We start from the raw sequence: 20,002 nt of genomic DNA on the forward strand, positions 1-20,002 counted from the left end.
TACACTTCATATAAAATTTCCTGACAGACAGATACTTCCAAGTGAGAGTAGACAGAAGCCTATCAGCTAAAAAACTACAGAAGAATGGGATCCCACAAGGGTCTACAATAAGTACCACTCTATTCCTGATTGCTATTACCGATATTCTTGACAAATGCTCTCCGCTAGTCAAAGGATGATTATACGCCGATGATTTAGTACTATTTGCAAAAGGGAAAAATATAACCACTATCCAAATGCATTTACAAACCGTACTCGATAACCTAAGCAACTGGTCTAACACCAACGGATTGAAATTCTCGGAAACTAAAACAAAATGTATTCTTTTCTCCAGAAAGTACATACAAGAAAAACCTATATTAATCTTGAATGGTCAAAATTTAGAGTTCGTAGAATATACAAAATTTTTGGGCATAACTTTTGATAAAAAACTCACCTGGAAACAACATATTGACTACCTTAAGAAAGTCTGTCAAAATGGTCTGAATCTATTGAAAACAATTGCCAGCCATAAATGGGGCGCGGATTCCACCTGTCTGATAAATCTATATAAGGCTCTTATAAGATCAAGGATCGACTATGGCTCCATAGTTTATGCATCATGCGAGAAAACACACCTCAAGGAACTTGACGTATTAGAAAACACTGCACTAAGAATCGCCACCGGCGCATTTCGAACAACGCCGATAGAGAGTCTCCACTGTCTAACTGGACAACCACCCCTTCGACTGCGAAGAATTCAACTTAGCATAACCTACGCAACATCAGTATTATCAAATAGAAATAACCCAGTTAATTACAACATCAAAACAGACCGCTTTAAAAATTTATTCGGAAACAAACAAACAACGATTCCCTTCTACGAAAGAATTCGCCAATACACAAACATCTTGAGAATTGAACTACCAGTTTTTTTTCCAATCAATATAAAAACTCCTCCCCCTTGGATAATCCCTATTCCTACCATCAACGTTAATTTGAGTTACTACAAAAAAGAGGAAACAAACCACCCCCTGATAGTTCAATCATTTCACACCCTCGTTGAAGAAAACCTCAAAGAATACCATCTTATGTACACTGACGCATCCAAAACACCTAATGGCATAGGAGCAGCAGTTATACTAGCAAACGAAAATTTTGCATTTAAGGTATCTCCTCACAATAGCGTCCACACTGGCGAACTTTATGCCATATTTCAGGCATTAACAATCGCCAGTAGATATGAATATAAAAAAATTGCAATAATTACTGATTCTATGAGCTCCATCAACACCATTAAACAACTCTTTCCCAAACACCCACTAGGTTCCCTCATTAAAACCCAACTATACCTCCTCCACCAATCCAAAGCGTGCGTCCAAATTATCTGGGTCCCATCGCACACCAATATCCCAGGAAACGAAAAAGCGGCTCAATACGCCAGAGAAGCAGCAGATAACAACAAAGCAACAATTGTGCGCGAAGTGATGGTCAGTGATTTCAAAGCGGTAATAAAAGCGAAAGCTCAGTGTAAGTGGCAAAGTGAGTGGAACAGGTCGCAGTCAATATTGAAAACCATCAAACCATACGTTAAACCATGGAAAGGTAGCCCAAAAAGTCGCGCAGATCAAATAAAAATCGATCGCTTAAGGCTGGGTCACACTAAAGCAACACACTCCCATCTATTTAATAGAGAAAACCCACCGATATGTGAAACTTGTAACTTGTAAATTGTTAAACTGTCGACAGTACAGAAATGAAAGAATACTTAACAATTTTCCAGACAATATAACCACCTTACTCAATGAAAATTGTGATAATGCAAACATAATTAAGTATTTGAAAGACACCAAATTATATCACAAACTATAATTGACATGTCGCTAATAACCTTTGTAGTTGATGCGACAATAAATTTATAAAAAAAAATAAAAAATTCGCATCAACCGTATACTGGTTATTAGCGATTTAGTAAAGATTAAGTATTTAATCTATGAATAATTGTTAAATTAATTTTATGATAGAGATCTGTTTAAGGTAATTTTTAAGGTAAGTAATGTTGTACTTTGGTCCTAAAATTTCACGTATTGTTCCGAGTGGTAGATTTGATGATGATCTTTCTGAGTTAAGAGATGGACATTCTGCAATTATGTGTTTTATAGTTAATTTGCAATTGCAGTTGCTACATTTTGGTTCGGGTTTCGCATCAAATAAGTAGCTGTGCTTCAGTCGCGTATGGCCTAGACGCAGACGTGTTAGAAGAACTTCATCTCTGTGATGGTGTGAATTTTTTGAAGACTTTGGATTGAGCTAAGAGAGTCTGTGAGTATGACATGATTAGGCTCGTTTGATGAAGCGGCGAAGTGGGTAGCTCGATATATTGCGTATAATTCAGCAGTGAAAGTGGATAGGGTTTGAGGTTCTTTTATCATATATTTGGAGGTTGGTGTAATGATTGCGATCCCCGTACCGTCTTGAGATGTTGATGCGTCTGTGTGAATATGTACAAAGTTTTTGTACTCATTGAGTATGTTCTTTAAGTGTCCTTCGATTAGCTTATGGTTGGTGTGGTGTTTGTCGAAAGAGGTGAGATGGGTAATGAATTTCGTGCTTCCTATTGTCCATGGTGGAGTTTGAGAAGATTCGATAGGAAGGCATTCAGGAATAAAGAAATTTAATTCGCTTAGATATGATCGAATTCTAGCATAGAAGGGTTTGGGGGTTCTGGGTTTATTTGAAAAAAGATTTGGGAAGTTCTTGGTGAAGCAATTTTGGAGGGTCGGATTGGATTTTAGTTTGGCTGCATATGTAAGGCTCAAATATATTCTTCTGTCTCCCAAGAATGGTTCCCCTGATCCGCAGTACAGACTTTCCACTGGTGTTGTTTTGAATGCACCTGTTATCAAACGTAAGGCTGAGTTGTGAAAGCTGTCGAGTTTTTTCAGTAGCGATTTGTTTGCTGTTGAATATACAATTGATCCATAATCCAGTTTTGATCGGATAAGTGTTCGGTACAATGTTAGTAATGTTTGTCGATCTGCACCCCATTCTTTGTTTGTTAGCGTTTTCAGTAAGTTCAGTCGTTTGTTGCAAGTTAGGAGAAGGTTTCTAATATGGTAGTTCCAGCTTAGTGTGTGGTCGAATAGTATTCCGAGAAATTTTATTGTTGTTTCCATTTTTATGTCTTCATTATAAAGTTTTAATACCGGTATTTTGGTATGTTCTTTTGTCTTGAGAAAAGAATATAGCGAGTCTTTGTAGTTGAAAAATTAAAACCAGTTTTTTGTGACCGCAGTTCTAAGTTATGGATAAAAGCCTGACTTTGTGAGAAGAGGTTTTTAATATTTTTTCCTTTACAGTAAACAACTAAGTCATCTGCGTATAGTCGAGCTTTTACTGGTAACTTTAAGTTTTTCAGGATGTCGTTGATTGCGATGATAAAGAGTGTGGGACTTATGATTGATCCTTGGGGTACACCATTATTAAAATATGTTTTTTCGGAGGTGGTGCCGTTGGTTTTAACTTTAAATGTTCGATTTTTAAGGAAGTTTTTGATAAAATCCAGGCAGTGACCATGTATGTTGAATTCGTATAATTTTTTTATGATGTAATCATGTCTTGCAGTGTCAAAAGCTCGGTTAATGTCAAAGAAAATAGCTAGACAGCTGCTTTTTAGGGCAAATGCTTCGTTGATTTCACTTTCCAAGTCTATTATGTTATCCAGGGCTGATCTTTGTTGTCTAAATCCGCTTTGTTCCGGTATAATAAGGTTTCTTTTTTCTAGAGTCCAGAGCAGTCTGTTGTTTATTATTTTTTCCATTAGTTTGCACATAGCACATGTGAGTGATATAGGTCTATAGGATTCAGGATGGGTTCTAATGGTTTGTGGTTTCAGTATAGGAATTATTATGGATTCACGCCATTTTTCAGGAAAGTTATGCTGCAGCCAGATGGTATTGAACAGGTTAAGGATGTATTCGTGGGCAATTAAGGGGAGATGTTTCAAGAAGACAACTGGTATTTCATCTGGTCCTGGTGACGTTTCTTTCAGGTTTGAAAGAGCTTCATCGTATTCTTGGGTGGTAATAGGCAAATTGATGGGTTCGTTTTCATCGAATTGTATCATTACCTCATCGTTTTCTTCTCTCTCATGGGTAATAACAGTATCATCGGAATTGCGTGTGATGGAGCGGTTTTTGTAAGTGGTAGCTAGTATTGAGACTATTTTGGAGTTATCTGTGGTTGTGCGTCCGTCTTTCTCTAGCATGTGTATATTGTGGTGCTTATAAAGTCCTGATATTTTTCTCACTCTTTCCCATACATCCGTCATTGGTGTTTCAGAATTTATTGTAGAGACATATTCTGTCCAGGATTTGCGTTTAGCAGTTTTTATTGTACGTCTAGCTTCGGCTCGGGTTTTCAAAAATTCGATTTTGTTTGCTGATGTATTGTGTCTTTTATATCTATTGAAAGCTTTTTTGTTGCTCTTTATTGCTGATTCGCAGTCACTATTCCACCATGGCACAGGATTCCGTCGTTTCAGATGTGTAGTTCTTCCGATTGATATGTTTGCTGTTCGCTGAACAATACTAATAAGGTTTTCTAAAGCTTCGTCTATATCTGTTATAATTGTGTAATTTGTCAAACTTTCTGTGATAATTGTTTTGAAAAGATCCCAGTTTGCTTTTTTCAAGTTCCATTTTGGATATAAGTCGTGATTGTGATTTGGTTTTCTATTGTTATGAATGACGATTGGATAGTGGTCACTGTTGTAGGTATAGTCCAGCCGATCCCAGGAAAGAGCTGGAGTCAAAGTTGGGTCACAGATAGTGAGGTCAATACATGAACCCTGTCGTGATTGTATGTTAAATCTAGTTGGCTTCCCATCATTTAAGATGGAGAGATTTGCGTCATCAAGAGTATCTCCTAGTAAGCGACCTCTGTGGTTTATTGATGTTGATTCCCACAAGGTGTTATGGACATTGAAGTCTCCGACTATTATTCTAGGTTTGTAAGGATCGTGATTTCTGCAACGTGGAGAGATTTTTCCACAAATATTGCTACTCCTCCGCTAGCTATTTCAGCATTTATTCGGTTCTTGTAGAAGCTGTTAAATTGCCTGAGCGGTTCGTTGTTATTGTATTTGAAATTGGTTTCTTGAAGACAAATAACTTCGCATTTCTGTTTGGATAGGATGGTTTGCAACATTGGTAAGTTGTTATAAAAGCCATTGATATTCCATTGTAGTATAGATGTAAAGTCCATGAGCATACGGGGAGAAAAATATTGAAGTAAATTATTGGTTCAGTTAGTTAATATTTGTTTGAGATGATTCACTTTCTGTTTCTGAGAGGTCCGTTTCTGGTATGTTCAATTGTAGGTGAGAAAACAGTTTCTTCTTGAGTTTAGTGCATCTGCTTTTGATAGATCTGTGCTCAAAGAAAGGGTAAATTTTTGTTAGCATGTCTATTAATCCAGTAAAATCATTTGTGTAGTTCTTTATTATACTAATTGGATCAGATGAGCCGTAGACATTTTCAAAAAGGTCAGATATCTGGTTGTGGTCCAATATGAAAGGAGGATTCTGTTCTGAAATGACTTTTCTAATTGGTTCCATGAGAATTTCTGTAGAGATGTCTGGTTTATTTTTAGGCTTTTTATTTGGCCTATCTGGTTTGGGGAAAGACGGTTTCTTAGGTTTCTCTGGTTTAATTCCTTCTGTTTGAGGAGGAGGCGTAATTATTTGCTCGTAGTTGCGTTTGGTGCTGTTTTGCGGAATTTCTTCTATGTTTATGGGGGGTACATTCTGGGATTGAGGTGTTATAGGGGTTTCTGATGGGATCTTGGTGTGTGCTTGTGGAGTATTGGCTTCGGTATTTTGGGGCTGCTAGGAAGGTTGGGTGGGGTTTTGTGGTAGTTCAGCTATTTGGGGTTGTTCATAAGTTTGTGATTGCAAGTTTTTACAGTTTGCTGCAGTATGACCTGGTTTTTAACATGTAAAACATAGTAGATGGTCTTGGGATAGGTAAATTCTGTAGCTGGTGTTCTCGTGTGTAATCATTAGACAGTCGGGTATTTGGATTGTGGATGGTGAAATAAAGATTTGTCTTCTGAAGATGTGGTTATATTCAGGAATTGTGAAGCTAATTTTGAGGAAGGACATTGGTGAGAGTGTATTGAGACCTATTTTGTTAAGTTCATCGATTAGAGCTGAGTGTGGTATGGTGGGGCATACATTTGAGAGTATCAATCTTTCGGAAGGTGTTATAAGCTTTCGGGCTTGGATCGAAGTGTTGTTGATAATGATCAGCCCTTTATGAAAGGTCATGAAGCGGTCTACAATATCTTCATTTGCGAGGTACATGCATATTCTATTGTTTGATAGCCTTGATGTGAATAGTATATTTTTTGGACCGATTAGTTCTCCAAGTGATATCAGGTAATCTTGAATTTTCAGGTTATCAACAGCTGGAAAAACAATTGCTTGATGTTTTGTAGGAAATTGTGGTTGACTAAGTATAGAGGAGTATGTTTTTGTAGGGTTTATATTCTGAGAGCTTCTGTAGTCAGAAGTCCCAACATTTGTATTTTGCATCATTAATTTTAGAAATATTTCCGCTTTGATTCTAGAGTGCGGACCTGTTTTGGCATAGGCCACTTCATATCAAGTTGATAAGAGCTGGTTTGTTTTTTTTTGTGAATTCTTCTTCCAAACCGGTGCGGTGTAAAATTGATAGCGCAGTGTGTAATAAATTCACTGTTTTAGTATGAATGTATGAGATTTTACTTACAGTAATATGTCTCTAAGTTAAGAACACTTCTAAACGATTATATCTATAGTTTCATAGATTTTAGGACTATGATAACTATCGAAGAAGAGTTATTTTTATAGGAACTGACACTTTCACTGTTAACGTTACGGTTGCCAGAGCCGGACTCTCCACTTGCTTTGTTTTCTTTACTTTACTTACTTGCTCTTACATTAATACGATACGATAATCGATCAATAAGTCCACGAATGTTTAACCAAATTTTATCTAATTTAAATTTATTTTTCAGCAAACTTTTTGATTTTGTTGCTATTTCTACCTTTGGAATATTTGTTTTAGGTTTGGAAACAGTAAACATTAATAATCAGATGTGGTAAATATTGTGGGAGAGGAAGCAATTCAATTTCTTTCGTTTTTATTGTCTTTTAACGCGGCGCATGTCTTGGTTAAACAAATTTTTCTTCTGTATATGAGGCTATTTGTTTGTGAGTTGCTTCTTCAATTGATTCAATAATGTCCAGTAACAGATCGTGAGTTTTGTTTTCCTTCCAAAGAGTCGGTAAACAATTTTCAGTTTACAGTCCAAAATGCGGTCAGAATCTAATCTTGACAGATAGTTGTTGCTTTTTTCCTCTCAGATGACCACATTTTAATTGAAATTTGTAGTGGTGAACCCAAGTTTCATTCATGATACAAATCGATACGAAATTTGGTTTTGTCTGAACATCTTCAAACAGCGATCAGAATCTTCAAATCGTTGTTGTTGTGTCCGTGTTTTCCATTGTTAGGAAATGCGCCTTTTAGGAAAACGATATTTTATCCTTAGAACCTCATTCAAAATTATGTAAAGCCTTACATATAATATCTTTTTTATAATGTAGGTCGATCATCGGCGTTTATACGACCACAAGACTTTTTATGTTTAATTTGAGGTAAGTTGGTGTCTTCGAATTAATCGAATTAATGTATTTGCAAACCAAATAATTATTAGATAAAATCGACGATCAAAAATATATTAATTTTTTTCTTTGTATCCGAACATAGGTATATTGAAAAAAAGTGGCGAATTGTCTTAATAAGTGATTAATTCCAAAAATCAGAATCAATAACGAACGAAGTGTACAGCTTAGGCAACATCTTAAACATGCGTACCGTAAAAAGTGTTGCTATCAATCATAAAAGAATTTAGCATCGCGGTAAAGCGGGTAAAGTGTTCTTTACAGTTTGCTGACTTAATCAAATTCAAATTGATATACAAACAGTATTTTGCCGTATTTCAAAACAAAAGCATGTGAATACATCAAGTCATGAGTTAATTAACACTATAATAATATTATCGCCAAACCGGCTGTGATTTTCAACATGATTTTGTTTATTAGTAACTGTGGGGTACCTTATCTTGACAAATGTTATCTACTATAAGAACAATAGTTTTTCAACAGTTTAGTGGTTATGATTACTGTAGTTAGAGTGTTAATGTTTTTATTATAAATTAAAATTCTGGAGTTATGCTAATTATTGGTATGTATATATTCCTAAAATGGATTTCACTACTTTTACGGTATTGTTCATTACTCCATTTTATTAATAAATAAACATTAACCTATATATTGGTATAATCCTAGTTAATAATAGCCATCTTTCCGATTGTGGTGTACCTTCACCACTCTGTCTGTGAAGTAGTCAAGAAACTAAAAATAAATCATTTAATCTACATATATTTAACATATCTACATATACTGAAAATAAGTGGTTTCTATATTTCTCAAAGAGTTGTATTTACAACTTTTCCAAACACTAGAAATAACCTAAAATATTGAATAATTTGTTAATTCTAATTCAGTAGAAAGGAGGAATGATGAGAATGGAATTTAAAATTATTTTCGTATTTGTAGGATGCACGAACTTTTGAAGACCATTATCTTTTTAATAAAATAGGATATTCATTATTTAAGCTTCATTTAGCTTGAAAATATGAACGCAAGTCTGTTGATTAATTTTCTTCAATGTGAAAAAACGAATTTACAGAGACAAAAATTTTATGACAGTTATTACAATTTATTTGATCTATCATTATTTCGGATTATTTTACAAAAGTAATAAATTTTAATTGTTTAGTGATGCCTTTGTGAATGTTAAATACTTCCAGATTAAAGGCCAAGTTTCCTGTCGCGGAATATACAATGTGTTGTTTTTAAAATATGACATAAGTAATTATGTGTTAAATTATGTATTTCTTGTTATCAGGGTTATCAAATTGAATTTGAGAATTTAAAATAAATATAAAATCATCGGAAATTGATCATGAGTCGTTAACTCGATAACCTTAAACTCTCTATCACACCTAAGGTTTTCACATCGCACGTGTGCGTATGTGTATACGTATACGAAATTGTGTCCGTCAAAATGTCATGCTAAATTTGAAAGGAAGCGTCAAACATTATTTACGCCCTATACAATTTACTTTTGTACAGCGTAAGCTGTTAAAATATTCAATTATGAACTGATATTAAATTTTGTAATCGGTATATTTCAATTCAACTACAATTGCTACTATCATATACCATTTTTTTATACCAGCACCATTATGGAAGTTTTTTGAATTGTTATTTATCGTATACAACTGGAAACTTTTTCCATCTGAGACATTCCTCCATACCTACACCCTCCATAATACGCTTGTCTGTCTTTGCGGTGCTCTACACGACTACAGCGCCTTGACGTACTGCCGTTAGTGCCGTTTACGGCTAGAGCGCTAAAAGAGTGGGTATATCGGCTCTTCCGCCATACTTGTGCTTCCGGCAACTAGAAAACACATTATAACCACAGTCGTTAGAAATTTTATGGTAGAGTGCAATTTTTTGTTAGAATTTCGTAATTATTTATGACTCAAACATATAAAATAATAATCTTTCGTTTAATTCTACATTCCAAGTATTATTCTACATCATAAAAATGTGATGATGAAGAAAAGTAACTGTGACTTTATTTGAGAAGGCCTTTGTAAATGAGAAATGTAGATACGTTTGTTTTATGAAGACAGTAAAGATTTCCTATGTGAATGAATAGAAAAAATAGATTGAATAGACAAAAATTGGAAAGTAAAGCTAGCATACAATAAACGTTTGTGTGTCAAGTACCTATATACTTTATTTATAAAGAAATGACCTAAATTTAATCTTCACTCATCTCATTTCTTCTAAAATTGGATATGTATAATTTGTAACATTTTTACTATGTACAATTTGTAGTCAGTACAACATTATATCAAATACCATTCTCATTTTTACGGTACATGATCTCTTCTTAGATTTTTTTTGCGTCTTTATTCATTAATATAATCTTAATTGTATATCTGCAAAGAAGATGCGATCTTTCTCTCACCTAAGGAAATTCTCGGATAGTATTTTTTTCAAAAATTACGTGAAACTATAAACCAGAAAAATTTATCATAAGACAATAAAAGCTGCCAAGTACATTTATTATAATAGAAGACTCGCCAATTCTCTTAATGTTCCTAAAGAAACATGGTCCATTGTGAATGATCTAGATATAAGGCATCTTCATCGTGCATAATCTCTACTTCACCTGATAACCTTAATAATTACTTTATCAAATTCTATAACTTCTTATGATCCGTTTTCATATCTTTCTGCTGCTAATGCTAACACAGTTTCTTCTTTATGCATGCCTGTAGTTTTAGCAAAGCCTCGCAGTACAATTAATGACATTAAAAATACTCATCTGGAACTGATGGACTTATATTAAAAAAGTTTTCGAGTCTGCCCGATTGCACATTAAATCAACTCACCACTAAATGTTTCATTTCAAAATGGCACTTTTCCCTATCACCTTAAGACAGTTATAATTATTCCTCTGCATAAAGCAGGATATAAAAATTAAGCATCAAATTATCGCCTACTTGCACTGTATCTATCTATATGTTATCTAAGATCATAGAAAGATTGTTCAAAAAGAGGCTTTCATCATTTCTGTTTAAATATAAAATAATTACTACTCATCAATTTGGGGTTTCAAGTAACAAATAATACTATATTCTCCCTCCTAAATAATATCTACTGCAGTCTAAACAGCCATCACTCTACTGCAACAACTTTTTGTGATTTTTCCAAGGCTTTTGATTATGTTAATCATAATATTTTAATTAATAAATCGCTGATTAATCTTCAAACTACAAAAGAGAGCTGTTAAATATTTACTCGCGCTCATCTTTGAATCCGTTTCCCTAATTCGTAAGCACGCTTCTCCAATTTCAGAAAGTTCGTTGCACGTCTATCCACTTAGGAACGCGGAGTACGACCTTTACCTACCTACTCCACGTTCAGAATTAGTTAAGGGCTCAATATTTTACAATGCACAATCATTTGCTAATTGAAATCAAATCGATATCATATTTTCCCCTATTTTGCAATAATTTGAGGGCATTTTTACTGGAAAGTGGCTTCTACTCTGTGAAGGACTTCTATTCTAATAATAATATTTAATTCCAGGCGTGCTTCTATATATTGAAACTTTATTGTATTTCTATCTTCATTTAGTGATTTTTATGTTTGTTTTTTAGTTTTCACAAGCTTTCTCTATCTCTCTCTAATCAATAAAAATGATAATTTTGCTGTAATGACACTTTATATTCCTAATCTAAATAGTCGAAATTTCCAATGATTTTATAAGGAAAAACTAAACATCTAAATTTCAAATAAGCGAAATGAATGAAAATTCTATAAGAATTTTATTTTTTTATTATCTATTTCATTGAGTTATTTAGTTACATCAAGATATAAAACTTACTATTAAAATCTATTTATTGTCTATAAATTGGAAGTATTTCAATAATTTGAAAATTATTTTGTTGAAAAATATTTTTACTTGAACGAGCAAAGAATTCTGCCAGCTTTAAAAGTGTCTCATTGTTGAAATCACTAAGTTAAGTTGTATTAAGTAGATTAGCCCAGCTTTTCAAAAATCAACATATCACCTTAACCATAAATTTTATCGAGTTAAATAAAGAGTATCTTATTGCTAAAAAATCGATTTAAAAATTAATTTTTGCTATCTTTAGATTGTACAGTCAAACACACTACATGAACATACGTGATCATCCATTAAAAATTCATAATGTTGAGATGTATAATTTAGAAAATAGATTTAAATATAAGTTCTGATTTCGCAACTTTAGAAATTCATATAATTCAGAAACGAGAGATCGTATGTGAAAAACTATTTTATATCAGAGCATTAATTTCACGTTGTCGACATATAGATATTTTTACGAGAACGAATTTGTCTTCGATTGGCGGGAGGCGCTAACATCCCTTACCACATTAAAGGCTTCACTTGCACTTATGCGTGCTCCCTATCATTCTTATTTCCATTTAGACAACGCTCTTTCCTAGCAATGCGTTCAATAACTGTTAACTTTCAACTTATCAGCAGATATCTTCAAGATAAAACACTCAAAATGTTAACACACATTTCATAATTTACTATTTTTCTTACAATAACGTTGTTCATAACTGCGATAAATTTAATGTGATGAATGCCCTTGGACTAATAGACCCGTATATATATATATATATATATATATATATATATATATATATATATATATATATATATATATATATATATATTGAGATTTTCAGTTCAAAGCTAAGGATCAAAGTGTCACATTTCTTAAACAAATTGTTTGAAGTAATTATCAACTAGATATTATTATCAGTAACAAAAACCAAAATTTATGAATAATAAGGTACATGAACGATTGATAATACGAATTCAAACATTAACTGAAAAGATCTGGGGTAAACTAATGGCGTCTTAATTTACATTAGTAGTTAATATATCATGTTTTGTGAAATTGGCTTCATTTGTAAACAGAATAGGGACAGCAAAATTGGAATTGTCATTATCAACAAAAGCACGTGAATACATCAGTGTCATGAGTTAATTAACACCTTCTTTATAATATTATCGCGAAACCAACCGCGATTTTCATCATTACTTTGTTCCTAAGAAACTGTAAAGTAACCTATCTTGATAAATGTTATCTACTATAAGAACAATAGATTTTTTAACAGTTTGGTGATTGAAATTACTGAAGTTTGAGTGTTAAGTTTTATATTATACATTGAAATTATGGAGAAATACAAATTGGCGGTATGTATGTTTTTTCTAAAACATTATCCACAACTTTCGAGATATTGTGTGATATTTTGTTATCAATAAATAGCATAAACAAATGCGTTTTTATAATATTAATTAAGTATACTTGAGTATATTGTACGTCTGTGAAGTAGTCAAGAAAATAAAGAAAAATTTTTCATTCTTTATGAAACTTTAAACTGACGGTAACAATAGCTTAATATCAGGGACTCAATTCTAAAAAAAGACCAAAATTTTTAATCAAGATTTAAACCGACCACATTAGCTGAATTCACATTTTCCCGAGTGATAACTTTTGATATTTCAAAAACCAGAAGTTTATGACCAGAAATCAGATGAGATGTTTTTCTCATAAGCCTGCCATGCTAGCCTGACCTGCGAGCATTCTATTGTAAATAGAAAAACTTTCCTATACCTATCTTTTTTGGTTTCACTGTTTTCAATGTTTCTACACGGAAAGAATGGGATGGTTCGGGTTGGAAGCTCAGATGTGATTCAGTTCAATTGTAAAATTCGAAACTCCTACACGTACGTTAATCTAGCGGATCAATTTTTTCAAAAATGACTTTTGATTAGCTTAATAATTGCTGTCTTTTTAGCCGTGAAACTCCAAGAAATTGCTGTTAGTTATTTTTAAAAAAAAAAACCTATGGTCCGCTATCTTAACACATAAGTTAGCGAACCACACCCTTAAAAACCGCTTCCCTACGTACGGCAACTGTATTTGAATACATCAATAATTGCCGCTTAATTTGCAGATGAAGAAATCATCGTTGATTCATCCGAAGCACATCGGGGTTGGGCGCAAAGTCGGAAAATAGCAAATTTCCATATAAACTTGCAATAATTTGCGATAATAATTTTCGACAAAATATTTTTTTGTTACTCAATTTTCAGATCGTTATTTCAATCAATTTTGCATAAATACAAATCATATCATCATCAGGTCTTAGCTAATAATATGTTTTCAAGGCCACTTTAATGTTATTTTCTTTAATATAAGTAAAATAACTGATATATAAAAAAATGTGTTTGATAGCAGTTCTTATCGTATACGGCAAGTTAAACGTTAACTGCTCATTTTTTTGTCAGTACTTCGGATTAATTTAATTAAGCACTAAATTCCATGTCAAATGTCACAAAAATATATAATTAATTGTATGTATAATGTATAACCTAAAATAAATAAATACTGCATCAGCTGTTCAATGGCGTCCAAAGGTATAATATAAGTAAATTGACCAATAATTTTTAAAATTTCTTACGCTTTTGAGTTAAAGATAAAGTGTTTGAGTTTTGAGATAAATCTTAATTAACTTAGTTTATGACTTTTGGGAAACTATAATCTGGATTCGGGTAGATTAGCGATTAGCTGATTGTGGATTCTAGCACAGAACGAGATTTAGATTTAGAAAAAACATCGATGTAATGACGTGTTTATCCTATAGAAAGTTCAATATTACAAATAATTCACTGCCATTATAAGGGAAATTTACGTTTTACCGTTTTAAAGTTGACGCCGAAACATTTACAGCGATGCAATGGTATTTTTTCTACGGCAAATTGAGCGGTAATTATTGATGCATTCAAATGCCACAGCCGCACGTCGGGAAGCACTGTTTTCAAGGGGGTATCCCGCTGATTAATGCGTTAAGGTAGCGAACAATATGTATTTTAGTTGCAAATACTGCGACCTTTCCGGTAGTTATCATAATTTATGAATAGGCTCAAATATAACTACCGTACCTAGGGAAGCGGTTTTTTATTTTAACCATTAAAATAATAAATTAAGCGGTTTTTCAGGTTGTAACTTGATAAGTTTATATGAGAAATTGTTATTTTCCGACTTTGCTCGATCCCGATGTGGTCCGGATAAATCAACGATAAAATCTTGAACGGCAAATTAAGCGGCAATTATTGTTATATTCAAATACAATTGCCGTACCTAGGGAAGCGGTTATCAGGGCGTGGTTCGCTAAGTTTATATCGAAATTTGCTATTTCCCAACTTTGCGCCCGACCCCGATGTGCTACGTATGAATCAACGATGATTTCTTGAACGGCAAATTAATGTATTCAAATACAATTGCTGTATGTAGCGAAGCGGTTTTTCATGGGGTGGCTCGCAGACTTATGTGTATAGCGGACCTTAGGCTTTTTTTGAAAAATAACTGAAGGAAAATATTTAGAGTTTCACGGCAAAAAACGGCAATTATTAAGCTAATCAAAAGTCATTGTTGAAAACATTGTTCCGCTAGGTTAACGTACGTGAATCCTACTACACTAGAAATTGTAACCACTCATATCTAGATAGACAATACAACCTTAGATGCCAACATACTCTAAAATATATTGCAAGGCACCCTATTTGCAACCTTAATTAAAATAATTATTATAAACCTTTGATGTCTGAGAGTTTCCTCTCGACTCGCTTCTCATACATACTTTTACTTGAATGAAGAATGCTCAATGCTCATTTAAACTCATTTACTGAAGGCGAAACAGAATAAGTACAAATGATGATGTATGTGTTCCATTCACATCTGGGCATAACAGATTTATGATTAGTGCGATTTCGTTGTTTTTATAATTCACGATATTTCCCTCAAGTGCTTAAAAGATTTCGTGCCAATACATTGAAAACGACCATTATAGTTTGCCTGGGTCTGTTTAACGCAGAGGCATTTGTAGTATCCATTATCCATTTAAAACAATTACAACATCTCTCTTCTCTGGTCCAGGATTTTCTTGTTCTTCTTTCTTTACAACTTTGTCCTTTTAATTTTTGGAAATAAGCTGTCACCTCAAAGAATTTGAACTTGTCATATAAAATACTTAATAGTCCACGAAACAAATTGCGGTAGTAATGAAATATTTTCATAATAAAATGTTTACCAGCTCTGTTTAAAAATATTATAAAATAATTTGTTTCGAAAACGGCTTTTTGTCTATTTATATTTATAGAAATATTCGTATGCGAGATCTCAATCTCGAGACTTGAGTCCAATAGAAAATATTGTCTCGAAACGAAACTTTGCTCTTGACTCGTAAGCAGAACTATATATTTGCAAAATGAAATAAACTCGTAGCCATAAATAATGCACCACCCTTTATTTCAATATCAAAATCTAAAAAGTTAATCTTTTGGGTTTTTTATCACAAAAAGTTTAAGTATTTTAAATGTTAGCGATAAAATGTAGCAAAATTTCTTATCAGCAAATAACTGTTTTTGTGGTTTTTGAAAACTTTAATTTTATGCATATTTTAATGTTTCTTTAATTCTATTGTTATAGCTACTGTCAATCAAGGTGTGTTAAAGTCGAGACTAGTTAAACAAAAAATGAATAGAGTTAGTTAGGCAGTTAAGTGAACGCGAAGCTGAAAGAATAGCTGAGTTAGTTGGACAGGGACAAAGTTATCATGAAATGGAAAATCTGTTTGACGTACACCACACAATCGTTGGCAGATTGATGCAAAGATTTCGAGAGACCGGTTCACATTCTGACCTGGACAAGGATTCCTTCTGTTTTAACTGCTCGAGATGACCGTTTTTTGCAATTAAATTCATTAAGAAATCGGTCAATGACAAGTCGGTCGAGTTCAACAGCCTTTTAGGATAAGACCGAAATGTAAATATCTCTGATAGATCTATAAGACTACACCTTCAGAATGCTGTTCTATACAGCAGAAGAGCTCTAGTGTTGCTATTCTAAGATTTGGAAGGCAACATTTAGATTGGAATTTAGAAAGTCAAGTTTTATTTAATGATGAGACAAGAATTCCCATTCCCAGGGAGCCGTTCCAATGAGGGTCTATCATGTTTTGGGGAGGAATTTGTTTTGATGCCCGAACAGAATTAGTGTCTCTTCCTAGACCCGCCCTTAACGCAGCAAGATATTTAACTTACATTCTTGAAAATCACGTCGTTCCGTTTGGGCCATTTATTGGTGATGTTTTTTGTTTAATGCATGATAATGCGAAATAGGAATTCATACCCTGAACTGGCCACCAAGTAGTCCAGATATGAATCCTATCGAGCATGTCTGGGACATTTTAAAACGTCGCATTCGTCGTCGAAATCCATCTCCTCAAAATTTAAATGAGCTTGAGCAAGCGGCATTAGAGGAATGGGAGGCGGAAATACACGCTAATAGTGTTTTAAAAAACGGAACATTATTGTTTAGAATGCAAGGTTTATTTTTGAGAAAATTTTGTTTTATTGAAATGTTTTTATTTTTATTTTTTTACTCATTAAAAATCACTCAAAATTACCACACATTTCTTATTTCATCAAAATGATTGAAAAGAAGTTGAACAATAGCAATATTAATTTAAATTTATTAAACAAAAAAATATTTTCAGAAATCGGGGTGGTGCGTTATTTTTGACCACGAGTGTAGAATCTCAATTCTTTCTTGATCTCGATACTATTGAATGTCAAATTTGTATCGCCAAATCATAACATCAATGAAAGTAAATGAAATATGAACTTATTTAATTATCTGCGACATAAACCTCAAGTATTTAGGTTTAAACGGGTATATTATAATTTCAGATTATTGTGTTGCATGACTAAAACCTGTTCATTAATATTTAATTACCAGAATTATGTTAATTTGTTTACACACGCGAATAAACAACAAAATGTGTCTTTCCGATATTAACAGAATTCATTAGTTCAAGTTTTATTTAATAAATTCTTCTCGTTATTAATAACTAAAATTGCCAGATCGATTCATTTCAATAAAATTTCGACTCTTTCATTAGAAACTATAAAATACCTAAGACAAGGCCTGTTTTTTGTTTTAATTCTCTCATTCATTCACATAAAAACATTTATTCTTAGTAGAATGGACATAAAAATGGCAATTAAATTCATAAGTTTTATCGATAAAAAACAATCAAATAGAGTTTAACAAAAAAATTATTATTAAGCTATGTCTCTATTCAACTGTATACAATGGTCGCAATCAGCGGACGAAACCGTTGAGCAACTGTTGTAAAGCCCCAGCGGATTCGTTTGCTACCAAAAACGCTACCAACTCTGGAGATAACGTTCTCGAACGAACGCTAATATTTTAGAGCGTAATTTGTTAGCGTGAGTGTTTGTTTGCGTGAGAAAGGTGAACAAAAACTGAAATAGCACTATACCAGGAATTTGTTAAATCAACTGTATTTTGTGATCAAATATTGAAAGGAAAATTAATGAATTCGTTTGGAAAGATTAGAAAAATGAATTGGAGCTCGATGAATTATTCTCCATAATTTCGTTTGGAATTATAATGTCCATTTTCATATACACTACCGGTCAAAAGCTTTTTTCCATTTCATAATCCATTCTTTGAATTTCAAAATAATATACTTTAATAAAAGCAAAGGTCGAAAAGGTTTCTTACTAACAAAAAATAATAGTTTCCACTATTTATATACTTTATATGGACGCATTTCGTCGATAAGTGCGACAAGTTAAAACTTGCAAGTACCGGCTGATTTATTTATTATTTTTTAATTGTGAATTATTTCTTCGGTATTTGTGATTGTAGTTTAGTCCTTGTTAGACGCAAGATCATGCTGTGATTAATTCCTTTTGGACACCTTTTTGTGAACTTCATATGCCAATTGTTTTCGATCTCGCAAATTCACACTTATAAGTTTTAAAATGGCTAAAAGCAAGAAGGTATCGGTTGATACTCATGCAAAGGTAACAGTACCTGTACTGCCGAATTAAAAATACCTCGCCCTACCATAGAACACAACGAAAAATTTGGCAATAGAAAATGTTCAGGGCAGTATCGAAAAACCAAAAATGTATTGTATAGGAAACGTCATCGACGACTGACGGGACCAAAGATAGCAGATCAGATTGATGGATCTAAAGATCTGCCTTTGAGTACCTATACAGTGGAAATAGGATTAAGAGAAGCCTTGTGGCACTGAAGAAAACTATCAAATGGCATCTAAATAACATGTAAATTAAACGCATGAAGAGTGGGAGAGTTTTATGGAGTGATAAGTCAGTCAAAGTTTGAGGTTTTTGAATCTAAGAGAGGAGTTTTTATGCGCTGAGAGAACTGATGCTAGATCCCTGTGTAATCTTCACTGTAAAACATAGAGGAGACTCGGTAATGGTATGGGAATATTTTGGAGGAAAGGCGACTGGAGACCTTGTAAATTTTAAAAATTGAAGGGATTTTAGAGAACTATAAAATAATGTTAAATGTAAATTTGAAATAATTGGAAAGGAAAATGTACTGAAAGTAATAGCCATCACAGTCATCGGACCTTAACCCTGCTGTTATAGAAGAAATTGGACAAGAAAGTCAGAAAGCAGTTTTCTACTTCCACTTCACATCTTTCGAATATCCTGAATAGATTCAGAAAATGCCAAAATTGTGCACGTAAATAATAAAACAAGAAAGGTTCACATCGATGAATAAAAAATTTGAATATATAACAATTACAGACCAGTTTACTACTTCATAATGTTACACTTATTAAGTGAATGAAAACAATTTTGTTTAAAAAAATCAACAAAACAACAAGTCACCAAAATAGTCTCTATGTAAAAAATTCACTTTCCAAAAACTAATGATTGACAGAAAACAAAAACGTTCAATCATATTACTGCGCTACGTCCGCTCATTACAACCTATTATTCTAATGTTGATCCCAACGTTGTTGAATCTAGGATGTTTAAAAATATTAGTTAAGTGAATAGGTTAGTAAGTGTTTATTATATTTAATCTTTGATGTATAGTTATTTCAGAAATTTTATTCTAATTTCAGTTTGATAAGTAGTCTGTTCTGTTATTTGTAATTTCTTGTGCGTTTACTCCCGAGTGTGCCAAAAGTCTCATAGAAATAAGTTATTTGAGTGATTCCGTATTTTTCCCCCAATCGATATTAGATGTTAAACGAGTATTTGTTAAGGGTTGTACTACTTGATGATCTTTTACTCCAACTTTTTAGTTTTCACCATCGAGCTGTTTTCGAAATCGTTTTACTTTATATTATATTTGACTGCCTAAACAAAATTACATCTTCAAATGAATTTAGTTATCAGTTGAACTC

The 20,002-nt window shown here is 33.1% G+C and overlaps 2 protein-coding genes across 3 annotated transcripts in view; both read left to right on the forward strand.

Annotated features, from left to right (window-relative positions):
• Positions 1–236: 236 nt before the first annotated feature.
• Positions 237–1,709, forward strand: LOC130448287 (uncharacterized). The gene has a single exon (XM_056785572.1). The coding sequence runs from the start codon at positions 237–239 to the stop codon at positions 1,707–1,709; it is 1,473 nt and encodes a 490-aa protein (XP_056641550.1).
• A 6,300-nt stretch (positions 1,710–8,009) lies between these two features.
• The window catches only part of LOC130448361 (chloride channel protein 2-like), a 110,595-nt gene continuing 98,602 nt past the window's right edge, over positions 8,010–20,002 (forward strand). Inside the window, exon 1 of one of the 2 annotated variants that reach the window (XM_056785712.1) lies at positions 8,010–8,270. The gene's annotated coding sequence lies outside the window, so the exon portion shown is untranslated. Of the gene's footprint in view, positions 8,271–12,833; positions 12,927–20,002 lie in introns of those variants that run through there. The other variant, XM_056785714.1, reaches the window with a different exon arrangement.

This window comes from Diorhabda sublineata, chromosome 8 (assembly GCF_026230105.1).
Source record: "Diorhabda sublineata isolate icDioSubl1.1 chromosome 8, icDioSubl1.1, whole genome shotgun sequence".
In the NCBI taxonomy this organism is placed as follows: Eukaryota; Metazoa; Arthropoda; class Insecta; order Coleoptera; family Chrysomelidae; genus Diorhabda; species Diorhabda sublineata.

Bases quoted from the DNA above. Each gene is read 5' to 3' on its own strand.
- LOC130448287 (XM_056785572.1), top strand. From the start codon at position 237: ATGCATTTACAAACCGTACTCGATAACCTAAGCAACTGGTCTAACACC.